Here is an 18,692-nt window from a genome sequence, read left to right on the forward strand (position 1 = left end):
AAAATTATATTTAAATTATGTATTCTATATATTAAATATCTATATATTTATAGCCTTTATATTCTTCATTCCTTTCATGTTTATAAACACCTGAGAAATATTTAATGTATCAATTCATTGATTAATTAATTGTCATAACAGTTGTTCTAAGAGTTCCTCTGCTTGGTCAGAAGTGAACACAAAATACAGACAAATTAAACTTGTCCGAGATAACACAGCCAAGTCCCTGAGGAATTGATCTGAAATCTCTCTAGACAGCAACAAAATCTTTCTCACCACCTCCTGCAGACTTTTGATAAGGATGAAAATCCAGGAACAGCTTTGCATCCCCTGGATTTCCATGAGCAGTCCTGCCCAGTCCATATCTGTGCTGCTGTATCTTTATTATTTTAGCAGAGAATTAAGCAGTTGGGCAATAGGCTCAGGAAGAAGTTGTTGAGATTTTGGTGTCAGGTACCAGAGATTGAATAATGCTGGTATTATTTTAGCATGACAGCTGTGCAGAGTAGATTTTTGGAATAAGCAAAAATATCTATCTCTGTATGATTTTCAGACTTTTGGTCTCATTGTCAAGCAATATTTTTTCTCCCTTTTCATTTCCTCTGAGGCCCTGTAGAAAAAATTGCTGCATTTTTGTCAACAGAAATGGAAGAGAAATGTTAACTTTAGAGGCAGAGGGAATTCACGGGCACAGATGAGGAGCTGGAGTCTGCATAATGTGTCATGGCTCATCTTTCTGTGCCACCCCTGCTCACACTGGGGTGAAAAATAGACAATTAAAGCAGTGCTGGAGGAGCTGTGCAGCTCCAGCTGTGAGAAGGGGGTTAGTCCTGAGCGAGGGTGGAGCTGCTGCCTGTGTCTGACACGGACCCTGCCGCGTCACACGTCCAGGTCTGGGGCTCCCCTTTGGAAATGCCCTGGCTTGGACCCTCCCTTCTGCTTCAGCTCCTGAAATGCCCCTGCCTGACACACAGCAAAGCTTGGGTTCCATGCTGTGGGAGGTTCTGTTGGTATCACTCAGCATTTTCCTTTATTCTTTGTGGGGGCCCCAAGGAAAGGATGTGAGATGTGGAGCCATCCATCAGAGCGTGGCCAGTTCTCAGTAAACACAGTAACAATAATCTCTGCCTGATCTTTGCCTTCCCAGGTATGGCCAGATTAAAAACTCCTGGTTTTACGACAACCTTCTTATTCCAGTTTTGGAGATTTTACATATAATTTAGGAACAACAGAGCAGCTTTTTGATAACCATGGTGAGCAATGTATGTGTGAAACAACTCTTTGAAGTGAGAAGATTCAAGTAAGAGAATCTCTGATAAAAAGTTTTAATTGAGCCTTTCAGATCTGCTGCACTCTTTTCCAGCCTTTTCTTTCCTCCTTCTTCATAAGGATGGTGGCTGGAAGGGGATTCTGGAGGGTTTAATGAAAGTTTTAACCCAACAACTAGAGAAAGGATAAACCCAAAGTTGGAATAATTCACTTGTTGATTTAAGGCCCTTCCTCAGGGATCACTGCTTAGGATCTCTCTCAGCCCTACAATGTCTCTGCTCCTCAGGAGAACAAGAATAATCCTTTGTTTTCCCCTTCTTTGTTTGTTTGTAGATCCAACCCGGGTCATGGTGTCCCCTTTCAGCATGGATGTCACAGTTGGAGAAAGCATTGTCCTGCCCTGCCAGGTGTCCCACGACCACTCCCTGGACATTGTGTTCACCTGGTCATTCAACGGGCACCTGATAGACTTTGAGAAAGATGGGGACCACTTTGAAAGGGTTGGAGGGGTAAGTATCAAATCTGACAAGGTGGGTCATGCAGAAAAGGCTGCTAACAGAAGGAACTGGATGAAGGCAGCAAGAAAAAGGAGGGAAGAAATGGAAAACTTTCAGCAGAGGTAGAAAACTGGGAGGGGTTTTGCATGTTGCTCTGAGGGAGGTTTTAGAGAGCAACAGGTCTCAGGCACAGTGACAGCTCACGTTTGCATTTGTCAGGAGTGAAATTTAATGCTGAAAGGAAAAGGAGATGCAATTTCCAAGCCTTGCTCTTATCCCTGAAAAATAAAAATCATTAAAAGATGAACTCACAGATTGATGCACAGGGCTCACAGCAGCAGCCATGGCTTTTTGGGGTGACTGCTCCTGTTGTGACCCACAGAGCTAAAATTACAATCTTTGTTAATATTCCTCATATTCCTCAGTCCAAAGGCCACAACCACGAGGCTTCCCTGAGATTTTCAATGTATCAAATGCTTTGTGTCTGGAGAGAAACTGAGAGAGGTTCTCAGCATCCACTACATCCAGAAACCTAATTAGTTGTATTCAACAGTTAATCAGACCTGTGCTTGGCGTTTGGAAAACAAATTACTGCTGGTGCGTGATGCAAGATTTCCTCAGAGAGTGCTGCTCTTGTTATCTTTAGCACAAAAGTGCTGGGCAATCAGATTGCTGGCTGGGACACAAAGCCATGAAACTACTGCTGCTATCTCCAAATTTGGGCTGGGCTATCCTTGCAGGAGGGATGGAGGCACAACCTGGGCCTCTGGATGGCAGAGAGGGTAAAAATTGGATATCCAGAGAGAAAAAGGAGCAATCAGAGTGAACCTGTCCTGCATTGTCACATTGTTTTAATGGGAAAAGTGCTTAACAGCCCCCAGCCTTGCTCCTTGGAGGAGCCAGAATTTTAGGGATGCTCCCTCTCCTGCCTTCCAGGCAGGCTCCCATCCTTTCAACAGGCCATGGCTCGTACTGCTGATGTTTTCATCAGCCAGCATAAAGTAAATCCATTAGTCACAGTGTCCTTCATGTGATAATGATGTTTGGGGCTCATTAAAAAGTAATTGTAACCACTTTTCCCTACTTTATCAGCAGGACTCAGCTGGTGATTTGATGATCAGGAGCATCCAGCTGAAGCACGCAGGGAAATACGTCTGCATGGTGCAAACAAGTGTGGACAAGCTCTCAGCTGCTGCAGACCTGATTGTAAGAGGTATTTGAATTTTGCTACTGTTGTTGGTGGTGTTGTAGGATTTAAGTAGAATAACAGTTAGTTTGTCACAGGGTGAAAAATAGATTTTTGTGATTTTTAGAATGGGGGCATGGGGTCCCAGGATGGAGGAATTTGAGCGCGCCTTGTCCTTTTTCCTTCTTCTTCCTAGCCTCCATGTTCTGGGTGATGGTGGCACTTTTAGATTGGTTTAGAGTAGAAGCTGACTGTCTAACATAGATGATAGGTATTGGGAAGTTATGGTAAATAATGTACACATAGTTTTTAGTCTAAAAAGATAACACCACCCTGAGGGCAGGCAGTGTGCCTGAACACAACCTGCCAGGCAGACCTCAGCGGGTCAGAGAAAGAATGTTACAAATAAGAAATAATAAACAACCTTGAGAACGAGAACAGAAAAATCCTGACTCCTTCTTTGGCTGGGCTGGGGAAAAAAGAAGCTTGTACATATCTCAGGGTCACTGTGACCAGCAGAGATTCTAAGACAGGAGGGGAAGGTGAACCCAGCTCTTCCTCCTCCAGTAGCCACTCAATTCTCCTGCACCCCCAGGTCCCCCGGGCCCCCCCGAGGCTGTGACCATCGAGGAGGTGACAGACAGCACGGCCCAGCTGTCCTGGAGGCCGGGGGCAGACAACCACAGCCCCGTCACCATGTACGTGGTGCAGGCGCGCACGCCCTTCTCGGTGGGCTGGCAGGCAGTGAGCACAGGTAAGGCAGCCTGGGGGACACACCTGGGGGAACCCACCCAGGGGGAACCACCCCAGGGGCTGCAGGGAGGGACAGCTTGGGCGAGGAGGATTGTCACCGTGATATTTCCTGAAAAATCCCCTTGCTAGGATTTTTCTCCTGAGAAACTCAGAAAAGAAATGTAACCAATAGTTTTTAATAATAACAATAATTATAACAATATTAATATAAACAATAATTAATTATAAACAATACTATAATTATCTGATTGCTTGGAATGTGAACTGGAGGTTGCTTAGCAACAGGTGCATCTTTGGTTCCATGTGAATTGTTTTTAATTAATGGACAATCACAGTCAGCTGTGTCGGACTCTGAGTCTGTCACGGGTTTTTATTATTCTTCTTGTCCAGCCTTCTGATGTCTCCTTTCTCTTTCTTTAGCATAGTTTTAGTATATCATTTCTTTTAATATGATATAATATCATAATATAAAAATCAGCTTTCTGGGAATTTGGAGTCAGATTCTCATCTCTCACCTCGTCCTGGGGACCCTCCAAACAACACAACAGAGGATAGCTGGATTTTTATTTATTTTTATTTATTTAGTTCATATTAGGTGTTGTGTTTGAGTCTGATTGGCTAATGATCTCTCAAAACTCAGTTTATTGGTTGGTAATGGTTAGGGTATATGTTTATCAAACTTTTCTCTTTTTAAATACTTTATCTTTTTTTTTCACAGATTCTCACAGGATAGACTTTTCATTTTTATAGCTGTAAATTTCATAAGAATAGATTGTTTCTATTTCTAATTTTTCTTTGTTCCGTTTCTATTTCTATTGTTTCTTTCTATTCTTTCATAATAATAGATTGTTATATAAACTGATTTTCATTTTCATAATTTTTTTCTTAAGGGAATAAGTAGATTTTCACTGTTAGAGAATTCTATTCTTATGAAAGCTGCCAGGTTTCTCACAGGAACTTATCAGGCTAGCTATTAGCTCAGCTGAAGTAATAAAGCCTGATTTTACAAGGCCTTTCTTTTATAAGATTTTTACCTATATGTAACACCTCAGCACCCACCCAGGGCTGCTTTGGCCAGCTCTGGGCCCTGGTGTGAAAAGCAATTTCCCTGGCTGCAGAGCACTGCTCTTATTAAGTAGTTTCAGGTTTGGCAACCCAAAGATTTAGGGTGCAGTCAGTGCCGTTACTCACCCATTTTTCTCATGAATGTTTAAGGGAAAACAGAATGAACTCCTATCTCTTGTTGCCATGCTGGAGATATACAACAGTAATTGTGGTCTATAAAGACATCCCTCAGGGACAGACAGTGTCATCCAGCTTGTCTTTAAGGAGAATTATTTTCCTGATAGAGGGAAAAATCCCATGATGTGATTGCTCATTCCGTCAGAGGTTAATTTTGTTCCAGTAACCATTAAACAGAGACAACAGTGTGTTTCAAAAAGAGGAAAATAAAGACCCTCCAAACCTGTTGTCGTGACACTTTGTTTCCAAACTGTGGCAATTTTGGAGAAACTCTTTAATTGCAGGAATTTCTGGGCTAAAAGCACAGGAGTTTAATGCTGCCTCTTTCTCTTCTTTGCGGTTGGCAAAATGTTAGAAAGATGAGAGAAAATTTACCAGTCCTTCTTGGTACTTATGCTAAGCCCTCACCTCTAAGGAAATGAGATTTCCCCATGCCTTTCTCCCAGCAGTATTTTAATATTGATATTTAATGTCCTTGCACCCCAGCTCCAGAGATCATCAATGGCAGGACGTTCACAGCCACGGTGCTGGGGCTGAACCCCTGGCTGGAGCACGAGTTCACTTCTTTGCAGCTGGCAAAATGTTAGAAAGATGAGAGAAAATTCATCAATCCTTTTCGCTACTTATGTTAAGCCCTCACCTCTAAGGAACTAAGATTTCCCTGTGCCTTTTTCCCAGCAGTATTTTAATATTTAATGTCCTTGCACCCCAGTTCCAGAGGTCATCGACGGCCGGACGTTCACGGCCACGGTGGTGGGGCTGAACCCCTGGGTGGAGTACGAGTTCAGGGTGGTGGCTGCCAACCTCATCGGCATCGGGGAGCCCAGCAGCCCCTCTGAGAAGAGAAGGACTGAGGAGGCTCGTAAGTGGGGCTGGGCACAGGGGCTGAGGGTGAAATCTTTGTGCAATAAATGCCAAGAGATCCCTTGGTTGTGGGTGTAGGAGCGTCGGGGGTAGGACGGTGGGGATGGACGGAGAGCAGAGACCTCTGCAGCCAAGTCCTGGAACTTGGGGTTTATTGCAAAGGCCCGGGGTGGAGCTGCCAGCCACAGCTCAGAGCAGTAAAGAGAAGTAAAGAGAGTGGCAAAGAGGATGAGAGAGAGAGAGAGTAAAACAGGGTAAGAGGGTAAGAGAGCGAAGTTCCCGTTACAATATAATAAATCTTCTTCTGTGTTCAATATTCTAACTCTCACTAACCAATCTACAAATATAGATTTCCATACAGCCTATAAGAATCATTACATTACCATACTGTGCTACATTTTAAACCCTAAAAACTCCTCTTTGGGCCCCTTCTGCCAAGCCAGCAGGGTCTGCTCTGACCCTTGGGCCTGTCTGCAAGCAGAGGGTGTTGTTCCATCAAAAGGGGATCACCTTCAGCTGGCCACACCATTGTTTTCCAGTTGTTCAGTAACTGAGGGATCTCAAAGCTTGCTTTCATTGCAATCTCACTTATAGTTTCCATGTTTTCAAAATCTTTTGCCAGGCAATCATATTTATAAGGCTTTCCTGTTTCATCTTCCCCAAAAGTGGGGAAGCCCTGGCAGGTGGCTCCTCTGTTCCACAGAAGAACTGAATATGAAACAGGAAAATAAATAAAAGACCTTTTTTAATGGAGGACAAATGTTTAAACTGAACAATTAGAGACTGAATACACAAGTTAATTGACATACTTTTAATACACTATTGTTGACATACTTTTAATGTGCTGTTTGCCATGGCAAATTAGTCATTTTAACAGTTCCTGGCCCCAGCAGGGGAAGGCCAGCAGTGTCCTGCTGCTGCACAGCTCCACTCCATCTCCATGTGGGTTTTGGGTTGCAAAGCTGTCACATCCATCTTCTGCATTTATCTTTTTGCAGTCCCTGAGGTGACCCCAGCTAATGTCAGTGGAGGTGGAGGCAGCAAGTCTGAGCTGGTCATTACCTGGGAGGTGAGTCTCACCCCAGACCCCCCCGAGCCTTCTGTGGGTTTCAGAGGGTTGGCAGTAAAAGAGCCCAGATTGCGTGATAAAAACAGCCCAGCTGGTCAGAGGGAGCTAAAGGACAGGCCAACCCCAGTCCCAGGGAAATGGGGAGCACAATTTGCCACCAGCTCAGCTCCCCCTGACTCCCAGCACATCCACAAGGCAAAATGTGGATGGCCAGGAGCCACCCAAAAGATAAAACAGGCTTGGAACATCCTCAGCTGGTGGGGAATTTGGGGAATTGCTGTGCTGGCTCCCAGCTTCCTCCCTCCTCCTCCTCCTCCCTGGGATATGAGGCAGCAAACAGCTGAGAGCCAGCACAAGGCATGCTGGCTTTCATTGCTGCTGATGGCAGACAGTGAGCGGAGATGCAGAGAAGAGAAATGTTTAATATTCCTTAAGGCAGACAGGGTTAGAACTTTAGTCATTTGTCTGCTCATATTTTCGTGTTGTGATGCGATGCAGCTGGCATATTTCTCCTAATAATGAACTCCACTAGACATGCTAACGCTTCCATTTAGCACTATTTCTGACCAAGCTGGCAGAATGAATCGCCAGAGATATTTCTGAGGTTATTAAAAACCTATAAATGGGTTTTTGTCCTCACCACACAGCTCAATGTGCTAAATTTCCTCCTCTGTTGGACTAATTAGTTACGCCGTGTCTCCTAAAGATACTGCGATATGTTTCAAAAACACACATGGCCAGAACATCAGCCATTGGTTCGAGATGTAATTTGAGCAAAATATCATTTGTGTTTTGATAGAAGAGTGGTTTTACTCTTTTAAATGTCCAGAGGCTTTTTCTTTATGTGAGCTTTCCAACACAGAGTAGGATGCAGTCACCAGCAGTAACCCGTGCTGAAGCTCCATGGACATCTCAGGGAGGGTGGCCCATAATTATGGATTGTTTTACTACTGGAACCTTTGGGTTTAGTGCAGCTTTTTAGGGGGCTGCAAGCCTCAGAGTAGGAAGTGTCAGCGTGTCCAGGGTTTGGGGCTTTGGGGCTTCATGTGTGATCCCAAAGGCATGAGAGCAGCTGCATGTGTGGTGGGAGAGCAGGAACTGTGTTCTTGCTTCACCCCAGCAAACTTCAGCCTCTCCAGAAAGCCTAAAATTACATCAGCAATGGAGGCCCCATCTAGGCAGGGAGGGAAGGGAAATTAGCTTTAGGAGAAGGGTCTTCGGGAGGTGCTGCATCCTCTTTCATGGAGCAGAAAGGCTCCGGTGCAGGCAGGATGGGGTGAGTTCAGATTGGATGTGATGTAGGACCTCCTGCACCTCCATCTCCCGTGCTGTGTACAGAATCACAGAAAGCCAGAATTACTGAATCCGAGAATCACAGAATTACCAAATGACAGAATCCCAGAATTACAGAATTATAGAATTACTGAATCCCAGAATCCCAGAATTACTGAATCCCAGAATTACAGAATTACCAAATCCTGGAATGATTGAATCCCAGAATTACAAAATCCCAGATTCACAGAATTACCGAATCCCAGAATCACACAATCCCAGAATCCCAAAATCACACAATCCCAGAATTACAGAATTACGAAATCACAGAATTACTGAATCCCAGAATCCCAGAATTACAAAATCCCAGATTCACAGAATTACCGAATCCCAGAATCACACAATCTCAGAATCCCAGAATTACCAAATCCCAGAATCACAGAATTATAGAATCCCAGATTCACAGAAACACCGAATCCCAGAATTAACTAGTTTGGAGAAGACCTCTGAGATCCCCAAGTCCAACCTAGGAACGAAGAGCACCCAGAGGAATCCACGGGTGCCGCTGGGGCGGTCAGCGTGTGCTGAAGCCGCCGTTTGTCCCACAGACGGTGCCCGAGGAGCTGCAGAACGGGGGCGGCTTTGGCTACGTGGTGGCATTCCGGCCCCTGGGCACGGTCAGCTGGATGCAGACGGTGGTGGCCTCGCCCGACGCCGCGCGCTACGTGTTCCGCAACGAGAGCCTGCCGCCCTTCTCGCCCTACGAGGTCAAGGTGGGCGTCTACAACAACAAGGGGGAAGGCTCCTTCAGCCCCGTCACCGTCGTCTACTCGGCAGAGGAAGGTAGAGATGAGCCCTCCCCACCTCCTCTTCCTCCCCTCCATGTGTTGGTTTTCGTAGTTTTTACAGAGAGGGGGAATTGAGAGGCATTTTAAAAGATTTTATTTTATTGTCAGTTTTGATAAGGGTGAGATATAAGAGATGTAAAACCTAATGCTGGTCTATTAGAAGCTAACCTATTTCTTGGTTACAATACTTTATAAATGCTTTTCAGCCTGTTGGCTTTTGCCTCACTGTCACAGACATGTTTTATGAAAAATCCTTTCATTAGTATTTTTTCTCCTGTGAAGCTGAGAAACCTCAGAGGAAAAGAAAAACAGTAATTATCTGCTGCTGTGGAATGCAACAGGTGCATCTGTGATTGGTCTCATGTTGTTGTGTTTACTTGATGAACAATCACAGTCCAGCTGTCTCAGACTCTCTGGTCAGTCACAAGATTTTATCATTCCTTCCATTCCCTTCCTTTCCTAGCCTTCTGATGAAATCCTTTCTTCTATTCCTTTAGTATAGTTTTAATATATCATTTTCTTTTAATATAATATATATCATAAAATAATAAATCAGCCTTCTGAAACATGGAGTCAAGATTCTCATCTCTTCCCTCATCCTGGGACCCCTGAGAACAGCACCACACCACACCAGGCTGCTGTTACTTCTAATACTAATCACCTAAATTTTTACTCCACGTGGTTTTGCTATAATGCATCTTTCACAGTTCTAATTCTCTAAAATATTTGGTCTTTTTGCAAAGCCATATTTTGAAACTTGTTGAAACTTGGTTTTAGTTTAATCTGTCTCTCAACAATGTTATCTCTATTCTATGGTCTACCTAAGTCAGCACACCTTACCTCAGTGTTTGCATACAGATGTACAAGACAGTGTAAACTTTCTATCAAGTTTTAAAAATTCTTTACAAATCCATTTCTCACACCCATGCTGTAGGGTCTTGTTTGAGTAAAGCAGACAGGACTCAGTTTCTTCATGCAGGAAAGCCAGAGCTTTATTGCACAGTTCATATTTTTATGGGATTACCAGAAGGCACTGTGTTAGACCTAACAATTGGCTGACAATACACTGACACTCAGGTCATTGGTTGGTAAATGGTATTTTGCGTATCTATCAAACTTCTTTATTTTTTATTAGTTTACATATTTTTTCCACTGATTCTTTTGGGACAGGTTTTTTGTCTATGCAGGTGCAAATGGTTCCCTTGTTATAGGTTCTTATGTTAACTGCTTCTCATTCCTTTAATTCTTTCTTATGGGAACTAGCAGGGTAACTGCACCTAGCCAAAGTAGCAGGCCTAAACCATGATTTTAGAAGGCCTTTCTTTAATAATATCTTTACTTGTATTTAACAGGGTCTGAAAGGGTTTGGTTTCCACCTTGACACATCCTTTGATACCTCAGCCTTGCTCTGATTTATAATAAATAGCGAACCGTGATTAATTCTTTTCAATAGTCATTAAAATAACATTAATCATAATGAAATCTTTTGATATTAATGGGAAAGTAATATGTAATCTGGGAAGAATTCTATGGAGATTTAGTATGAATTAATGTCCACTGATTAGAAAATGTTCCCACTTGTCCTAATTACAGTACATGGTATCCTGGGTTGAATTTAGTAATGACATCTTATTATTTCTGAGAGAGCACAGCCTGACAGGCCATCGGTTTGAAACGTGGACATTTGTTTGCTTCCTGCCTTGTGCAATGAGGAAAATAAATCCCCTGTTATTTGGGACTAATTGAACATAGAATTGAAAAGTCTCACTTCTATTTTTAACTGCCCAGAGCCAACGAGAGCCCCAACCACTGTTTTGGCCAGAAGCATTTCTGCCTCAGACGTTGAAGTCTCCTGGGCTCCCCCGTGGGAGAACCAGCACAAAGGAAGAATTCAGGGATATGAGGTATGGGAAATAATGCAGGATCCTTTCAGCAGCCAGCCTTGAGGGGACACAGCGATGTCCTCATGCTGCTCCTCTTGCCATGGGTGTGCTCCTGAAGCGGATTTGCTTCTCTTTGCCTCTGGTGCACAGAGATTTCTCTCACAAGGTTAAAAGTTCCACCATTCTCTCACAAGGTTAAAAGTTCCACCGTTCTCTCACATGGTTAAAAATTCTACCATTTTTTCACATGGTTAAAAATTCCACTGTTCTCTGGCAAGGTTAAAAGTTCCACCTTTCTGAGTGGGACCTGGCTGGAAGTGCAGCCCTCCCTGCAGGTGCTGCCATGGCCAGGCTCGGGGAGGGAGCGCTGCAGCCGGGCTGGTCCCCAGCAGGGCCAGGGATGGTGGCAGGGAGCAGGAGCTGTCCCTGGGAGCACATCTGGGGTGGTGACAGGGACAAGGGAGTGCTGCCAGCCCCTCTGGGGCCGGGCACTGCCTCAGCCCTGCTCTGCCCCCAGGTGCGCTGCTGGCGGCACGACGAGAAGGAGGAAAACGCCAAAAGGATCCGCACGGTGGGGAACCAAACATCCACAAAAGTCAGCAACCTGAGGGGCAATGCCCTCTACCACCTGGCAGTCAGGGCCTACAACACGGCTGGCACCGGCCCCTCCAGCGCCGCTGTCAACGTCACCACCAAAAAGCCACGTGAGTGCTGGCAGGGATGGATGCCCTGGCGGGGTCCAGGCTCTGCTCCCCTCTCTCATTTCCCAGCTCTCTTGAGCCTGAAGGAGCTGTCAGACTTCTCCTTGCCAGGCTTTTGTGCAGATTTACCAGGCTCAGCCTTTTTATTTCATTTTTTTCGTGAGGTTCTTCCCAGTGTTAAGTAAGCAGAGCATGCAAAACCGAAATCACAGCTGTGCAGGCAAATTAAATATTTATCTCAGTGTTCAAGAGGGCTTTTTTCCTCTGGTCTCAGGCATGTTGAGCAACTGACTGAATCCCTTTTTCATTTAAAGCCCCGTGTCGTGTCACACCTCCCGTGACCTGGAGGACACAGATCAGTGGAGCAGCTCGTTAGCTTTCCACAGGGACAGGGCTCTGGGCAGGCTCAGCTGTGCTGCTGGAAGCCCCACTGGCACTGGAAGGAATCCAGCTGGGCATTGATTCTCCTCAGTAACGTGGTGCTGTCTGGTTTTTGGTGCAGCACCGAGTCAGCCCCCCGGGAACATCGTGTGGAATTCATCCGACTCCAAGATCATCCTGAACTGGGACCAGGTGAAAGCCTTGGACAACGAGTCAGAAGTGAGAGGCTACAAAGTGAGTATTCCCATGGTACATTCATGATTTCCCAGGTCAGATCTGGGGCATTCTTCCAAAACCAGAGCCATGCCTGTGTATGTGAGCACATTTTTCCTGCAGCTCCCACCTGCAGAACTTCACTCCTGCCTTCCATGGAAACTCCCCAAAGGCTGTAGTTGGCTCCTTAATTGCAGATAAATAAAATGCGTTTTTAATAGCTCCCATTTCCTTCAGAAAGCCAAGCCAAGAGGAAAAGAAAGAGAATCCTCATTAGAAGCAGTTTTAATAGGACATAATTTAACTAGAGAGAAACCTTGGGAAGAATTCAGCTCCGCCACCTTCCACAAGGGTTTCATTTAGCCCAAAAAGATGTTGCCCTGGGGTTGGAGTTGTGCAAACATTTCCCACCAGAGCCTGAGCCAGTGAAGGACCTGGCCATGCTCCATGTTTTACTCCCAATCTGGAATGCCAGCAGCTTGGTGAGCCTGTGCCAGCTCCCCTCAGTTCCTGCACCAACTTTTAAGTGTCTTGGGTGCTCTGTATGGGCTCATCAAAAATAAGTAACTCCTCAGGGTTTTTAGTCCAAACCTCAGATGAACCTCAGCAATCTGGACCAGCTTTTCATTACATATTTTAGGTTTGAAATGCAAATTAAGGAGTTGGTTGAAAGAGGGAGAGAGAGACTCATCACCCTGGAAAAGCATCTAGAGAGTTTCTAAAACCTTCTCCTGTAACTTACTGTAAGGGTAGCACAACCACATGGATTTATTTCCTGAATCATAGCAAAACATTGCCTATTTTTCTTCTTTTTGCCTAGAAATCTTGTATTTTATGACACAATTTATGATATAAATTAGTACAACTCCCACAGCTCAGAAGGTCGTTCACAAAAGTCATTTATTCTGGGAAACCATTGGTGGCACTGTATCAAATACCCCAACTCAGTTTCCAGAAGCAGCATAATAAGGAGTTTCTGACCTCTATAAAGAAGTTGTTACTTCTCTAAGGGTTTATTTTAGCTTGACCAAGGTAAAGGTTTCTAGGAGGGGCTCCACCAGGTACCAGTGTTGTGTTGAGTGCTGCTGATCAGCATCCTCCTGCCAGTGTCACCCCCTGCCCAGGCACTGCCACCTCTGTGCTGGTGTCCCCAGCAAATCCCACATGTCCCCTGTGTCACCAGACCACTCCTGAGCATGAGGAGCAGGAAAAGGGCAGCAGCACCTCTGGACACCCTGAGGTGGGCAGCTCTGAGCACAATGGGCAGCTCTGCCCTTTCTGCCTCCTGTTGTCTCTCCCTTGGCCGCAGGTTTTGTACAGGTGGAACAGGGAGAGCAGCACGTCTGTCATAGAAACAAATAAAACCTCAGTGGAGCTGTCCCTGCCCTTTGATGAGGATTACATCATCGAGATCAAACCCTTCAGTGACGGCGGCGACGGCAGCAGCAGCGAGCAAATCCGAATCCCAAAGATATCCAGTAAGGATGGGGGAAAGGGTTCTGTGCCACAGGGTCCCACCAGCAGATATTCCACTCCCTAATTCTAATTGCATCCCAAAAGCAAGATTCAGCCATAAGAAACGCCATCCTAAGTAGTTCTGTTTGTATTTAAGGTTTCCAGACGCTTTCCCCTCTCAGTTCTGTGTGTTAAATGTTTTGTTTCACTGCAATTCGCTATAACCAAATACAGCATGCAGGGGCTTCTAAATCTATAAGGCTCCTGTACAGCCATATCCCATTGTGTGCTGAATGCATAAATATTTATTTAGGGAAATGAGGTGGTGTAGAAGAACAAACACAAGGAGTATTTTATTACACAACATGGCTTTTGCAAAATCTCCATGTCCCATCTTCCATTAATAATGTCCCGCTTTATAAGCTGCATTAAATCAGGAGCCTCTGCAATGCAGGAATATGGCATTAAAATCACAGCAATGTAAAAAAAAACCCTGGGTGAGAGCAGAGTTCTTCCCAGCGTGGCTGTGTAAACCATGCAGAGGAATTTAATCAGCAGCACAGGAGAGGGAAGGGGAGATGGAACACACCAGCTCCCATTTGGCTCCAGACCAGGGGTCACAGAGCAGGTACATGGCTCCTCCAGGATGGGAGGCACAAGGAACAGCTGGAATATGGTGCAATTGTGAAAAAACACCAAATAATGATAAGCAGGCAGCGTGTGAAATAGTAGAACTGTGAGAGGAGCCTCAGCACAACAGGGGCAGGAATTGAAAAGAAACTAAAAATTCAGTTGGAGAGGTGACCACAAAGAGGAGGAGAGGGGCTGTGCTTTATCCCAGGAAAAGGGAATTTAAACCTTGGGGGAGGTGGGTTAAGGAAGAGTTCAGGGATTGTTCTCTGCTCACCTCTGGCTCCTTTCCCCCTCTCCCCTCTCAGATGCCTACGCCAGAGGCTCGGGCTCATCGACCTCCAGCGCCTGCACCCTGTCAGCCCTCAGCACAATCATGATCTCCCTCACAGCCCGCTCCAGTTTATGACAACAATGACATCGAGGACTTCTTCTTTATAATATAAGCAACATTTAGCTAGTTGTTTTGGAGACACCCAGTACTAAGTAATATTGTGGTTTGAGTACATCTTACTACTGGAAAAAAAAATGTTTATGCTTCTTTAGGAATGGCATTATACAGTACTTCCTCAAAGCAAATATAGCTTTGTCTGAAGTTTCCTTGGAAACTCTGCAATGCACTGAAAACATCTGTAATACGATGTTACCAAAGCAGTTTACATATGTCCTTATATGCATATTTTTTATTATATATTTAGTGTTTTATAGAATTTTTTAAAGTTAACATATGATGTAGATATTAATTTTTTTCCTCTGCTATAAAATGCTACGGACGACATTATCACAAAAATATTGTTTGGGATTTTTTCCTTTTACGACGGAGAGTTCCAAGTTGTTCTTGGCAAATTGGCTGGAGTTGACTGTACAGTTTTACAGGGCAGAACTGCTCCAGACCCGGATTGTAACAGGCTGAGTTTCACTGGCAGTTCCAGCGACTCCTGTGTTGAACCCAGGGCTTCTCTCACACGTTTCATCCAAAGCTCTGAGCAGGACAAACTTGAAACACTCAGAACAGCAGGATTTTGGAAAACCACGTGGTTTTTGGTTGGTTGTGGACTACAGGACACGTAGCCAATATTGCAGCATCGTGCAGCGAGGAGGGGCTGTGAAATTGCTTTGCCTTGATCATAATTAGCATCAAATTGGGTGGAGAAAAGAAGATCCTGCAGAGCTGTGACATCTGTGGTGACACAACGGGACGGCCACCGGCCTTGTGTTGGGTGCACGCCCAGCTCAACCCTTGGAGATGTATTCCAAGGAAATTCCTCACGTTTGGGGATTAAGTCCAAGGAAATCAGACAGCTGCTCTGGGCTCATTCTTGGGGACACAACTGCTCATCCTTGGTAACTCCACTCTCCAGACAACACTTGGGAACCTGACCTGGAGCAGGAGCGGTGCTGCCCCAGCTCCAGGTTATCCATGGAAAAGTGGGAATCTCCCAGAGATCCCTGCTGGAAGTTTGCCTTTCCTTAGAAACTCCTCCCAGACGCCTGGAAGCAGAACAGAGTCACACCAGAAAACGACAATATCCACACTGGAATAATTCTTCTCAAGAGAAGGACTGTTTGCTACTACGGGGAATTTTGTAAGTTCAGACGGGATAACGCTGGAAAAGGCAATGGAATTTTCTATACAATTTTCAACTTTCAATGCGCTGCAGTGGTATTTTTTTTTCTCCTGATAGCTTGAATTTGCCTGTAACTTGTCTCTTTTGCTTACAAAATAATACAGTTAACTTTTAGACCTTCTAAATATATTTATTCAGTAACTCATAATCAGGATTCCACTTGTGTAAAAGTCAGGGTTGTTGACCAGAGAAATATTGTCAGTATTTCAAGCTGTGTTCCTTTCTTAGTTTGATATGGTTACTTCTATGTAAAAAAAAAAATAAAATAAGAAAAACCTTAAAAAAAATCCACAAAACCAAGAAAAATGAAATAATAAAAAAAAAAAAGCTTCTGTAGTTTTCTCCCCGGTGTAAATGATATTTATCAGTGATCTAGCAGATGTAATCTTTTTTTAAAGGTATTGGTAATAAATATTCTGTCATTTGTAAAGATACCTGTCTTCCAGGAGCATTTTTCCTCCACTTTTTGTTCAGCCCAGTGAGAAATTTCCCCTCAGAGCCTGCTGAGACTGTTACTGATGTGAAGATTCAAGAGTTGGTTTTAATCAAAACTTTGTGAAGGCAGAAAAAAAAATTATTTCTACACCTCTGGTCTAATTCTGCTTCCAAAACTGACCAAAGAACATGAGCAGGTGGATTTTGGGTTTGTTTTGTAGAACTGTGAGCTATCCAAGCTCATGGGGATGGTGTTGTTGGAGCATCTCTGACCCTGGGGCTGGAGCAAAGCCCTTTCAGGCACTGCCTCCACTTATCCTGGGGATTCCTGAGGATTTTGGGAGCATGGCTTGAAACCACTCAATCCACCAAGCCACATTTCCAATCCTTTCAGGGCAGGAGCTGAACGGGGCTCTGCCTTCCAGAGGAGCAACGCTGCACCTGTGGGCCTGCTCGGGGACCTCAACCTCCGCCATGGACCTGTGACATGCTGTCAATCAAGCCCGGAGCCACGCCTCCTGCTGGCCCATTGGCTCTCCAACTCCATTAACCATACATGGTCACAGTTCTAGCAGTTTCTCTGTTCTTTGTACTCTCATTGGTCTGTACATCTGTCTGTCTACCCTTCTGTTTCCTATTGGTCACTGTAATCCTTTTCCCGCCCACACCTTCAGGTGATTGGTTGTTACTGTTAGCTCCGCCCGTTTTTGGCAGTATCTAATCATGAGCCCTCCACCTCTCCCTGTCTGTGTCCCTGGACTCTTTCAGCATATACGTGGCATAAATTTCCCCTGTAAATCCACACAAAGCCAGATTTTAAATAACCATCTGTCCCAGAGAGCAGCTGCTGCTGGCCGTGGTGTTTGCTGTGACAATGGCGGGGCTCTCTCCTCATGGGGATGTGTCAGGAGGGCTGCAGCTCCCTGCCCCCTGCCCACGCTGCAACACACCTCCCAACGGAGCAGGAAAATAAACAGGCCCTCTAGCACAATTCTGTTTTTAAAAAGAAAAATAAAATTTTCATTTCCAGAGGAAGGCAAAGAGCAGCTCCTGGGGGTGCTGTCCTTGAGGCAGCAGGGCAGGAGCAATGAGGGGGTTGGGAGCTGGGTTTGAAGGGAAAAAATAAGAAATTAATAATTCTCATTAATAATGCTGTGGGAGTTAGGGACTGGAGATCTGATGTGGTAGGGCCAAAACCTGACACAGCCCTGGCAGTGGCCTGGGATCCTGGACAAATTCCTTTTCCCCTGTGCTGCCTGGAATGAAGATTTTCCTCCAGGGATGATGACCATGAGGAGGGGCTCGGCCAGGAATTGTCCTCATCCTGCACCCTTGGTTCTCCAGCATGTGCGATCACGAAAGGTGAGTGACCTGCAGCCTGGCTGGGGAAATGCTGCTGCTCCTGCTTTACACCAGGTGGGATTTATTTACCAGGGTGAGTGGAAATGTGGCTGCTGGTTCTCCAAGCTATCCAGCCTTCATGTCCTCATGAGGACTCATCCTGGAAATACCAAGGACCTGACATGCAAAGTACATGTAAATGTATTGCGTTCACCTGTGCAATAGCTTGGCATTAATGGGAATGAAATTATGTGCAGAAACCTTATTTATTGGACCACCTGAATGCATGACATAAAATACATTCCAATCGGTGAATTCTCTTTAGTCTCATTTTTAGGATTTTACTAATGAAATTCTGATTTTAGAGTGTTAAAGTTGGGCCCCTCAAATCCATTAAAGGCACAAGCAGGAGAGACATTGGAGACATCAACGTTATATTAATGAGTTACATTAATTTTGATGGAGCAATGCTACTTCACCTAGATGAGAACTGGCTCATTTATTATAATTATTTTTAGTCTATAGTACCTGGAAACTCCATTTCTTTAGGCACCTTCCAAAGAACTTATTGGCTGGATCAAATCTTTATTTTTATTCTTTGTTAATGTGTTTGACCCAGCTCCATGGACAGGAGGTTTCTTGGAATTGGAAGGAATTCTGCAAGACCAGGAGAATTCATGGGCCACAGCCAGGGAGGTCAGAGCCCAGGCTGGAAATTCAGGTGGAAATTCACAGTTTGGTTACAAAGCATAGCAGCAAAGGCCAGGTGAGTGTCCCTGCTCTCATGGTGGCCTTGCTGTGCAGCGCTGGGGTGACAGCACTGGGTGATTCACACTTTTTTCCTTCTTTTCCCAGTGTTTGACCCCTCTTGGTCACTGCCAGGACCACCTTGCTGCATCCACAGGGCCGTGCCAAACCCAGTTTGCATCTCCAGTTGTCATAGCAAGGTAAAACAAACATCCAAAAGATTAAGGTGGCAGCCAGAAAAAGATGAATCTATTGGCTCTTTTCCAAGTTTTTTTTCC

The 18,692-nt window shown here is 44.9% G+C and overlaps 1 protein-coding gene and 1 long non-coding RNA gene across 5 annotated transcripts in view; both read left to right on the forward strand.

The window, feature by feature from the left end:
• CNTN4 (contactin 4) overlaps positions 1–16,325 on the forward strand; it is a 236,488-nt gene extending 220,163 nt beyond the window's left edge. For 3 of the 4 annotated variants that reach the window (XM_031061618.1, XM_031061619.1, XM_031061620.1), the window contains 11 exons: positions 1,603–1,778; positions 2,859–2,979; positions 3,548–3,706; positions 5,660–5,809; positions 6,810–6,880; positions 8,761–8,995; positions 10,789–10,904; positions 11,401–11,587; positions 12,087–12,199; positions 13,488–13,656; positions 14,572–16,325. In XM_031061618.1, coding sequence (XP_030917478.1) covers positions 1,603–1,778; positions 2,859–2,979; positions 3,548–3,706; positions 5,660–5,809; positions 6,810–6,880; positions 8,761–8,995; positions 10,789–10,904; positions 11,401–11,587; positions 12,087–12,199; positions 13,488–13,656; positions 14,572–14,672 — 1,598 coding nt within the window. In that variant the 3' untranslated portion in view covers positions 14,673–16,325. The remainder of the gene's footprint in view (positions 1–1,602; positions 1,779–2,858; positions 2,980–3,547; positions 3,707–5,659; positions 5,810–6,809; positions 6,881–8,760; positions 8,996–10,788; positions 10,905–11,400; positions 11,588–12,086; positions 12,200–13,487; positions 13,657–14,571) is intronic. The other variant, XM_014309312.2, reaches the window with a different exon arrangement.
• A 1,330-nt stretch (positions 16,326–17,655) lies between these two features.
• On the forward strand, positions 17,656–18,587 carry LOC115948519. Its single transcript, XR_004082338.1, has 3 exons — positions 17,656–17,688; positions 18,287–18,433; positions 18,523–18,587. It is a non-coding gene; the product is annotated as an uncharacterized LOC115948519 (long non-coding RNA).
• The last annotated feature ends 105 nt before the right edge of the window (positions 18,588–18,692 follow it).

This window comes from Geospiza fortis, unplaced genomic scaffold (assembly GCF_000277835.1).
Source record: "Geospiza fortis unplaced genomic scaffold, GeoFor_1.0 scaffold128, whole genome shotgun sequence".
NCBI lineage: Eukaryota > Metazoa > Chordata > Aves > Passeriformes > Thraupidae > Geospiza > Geospiza fortis.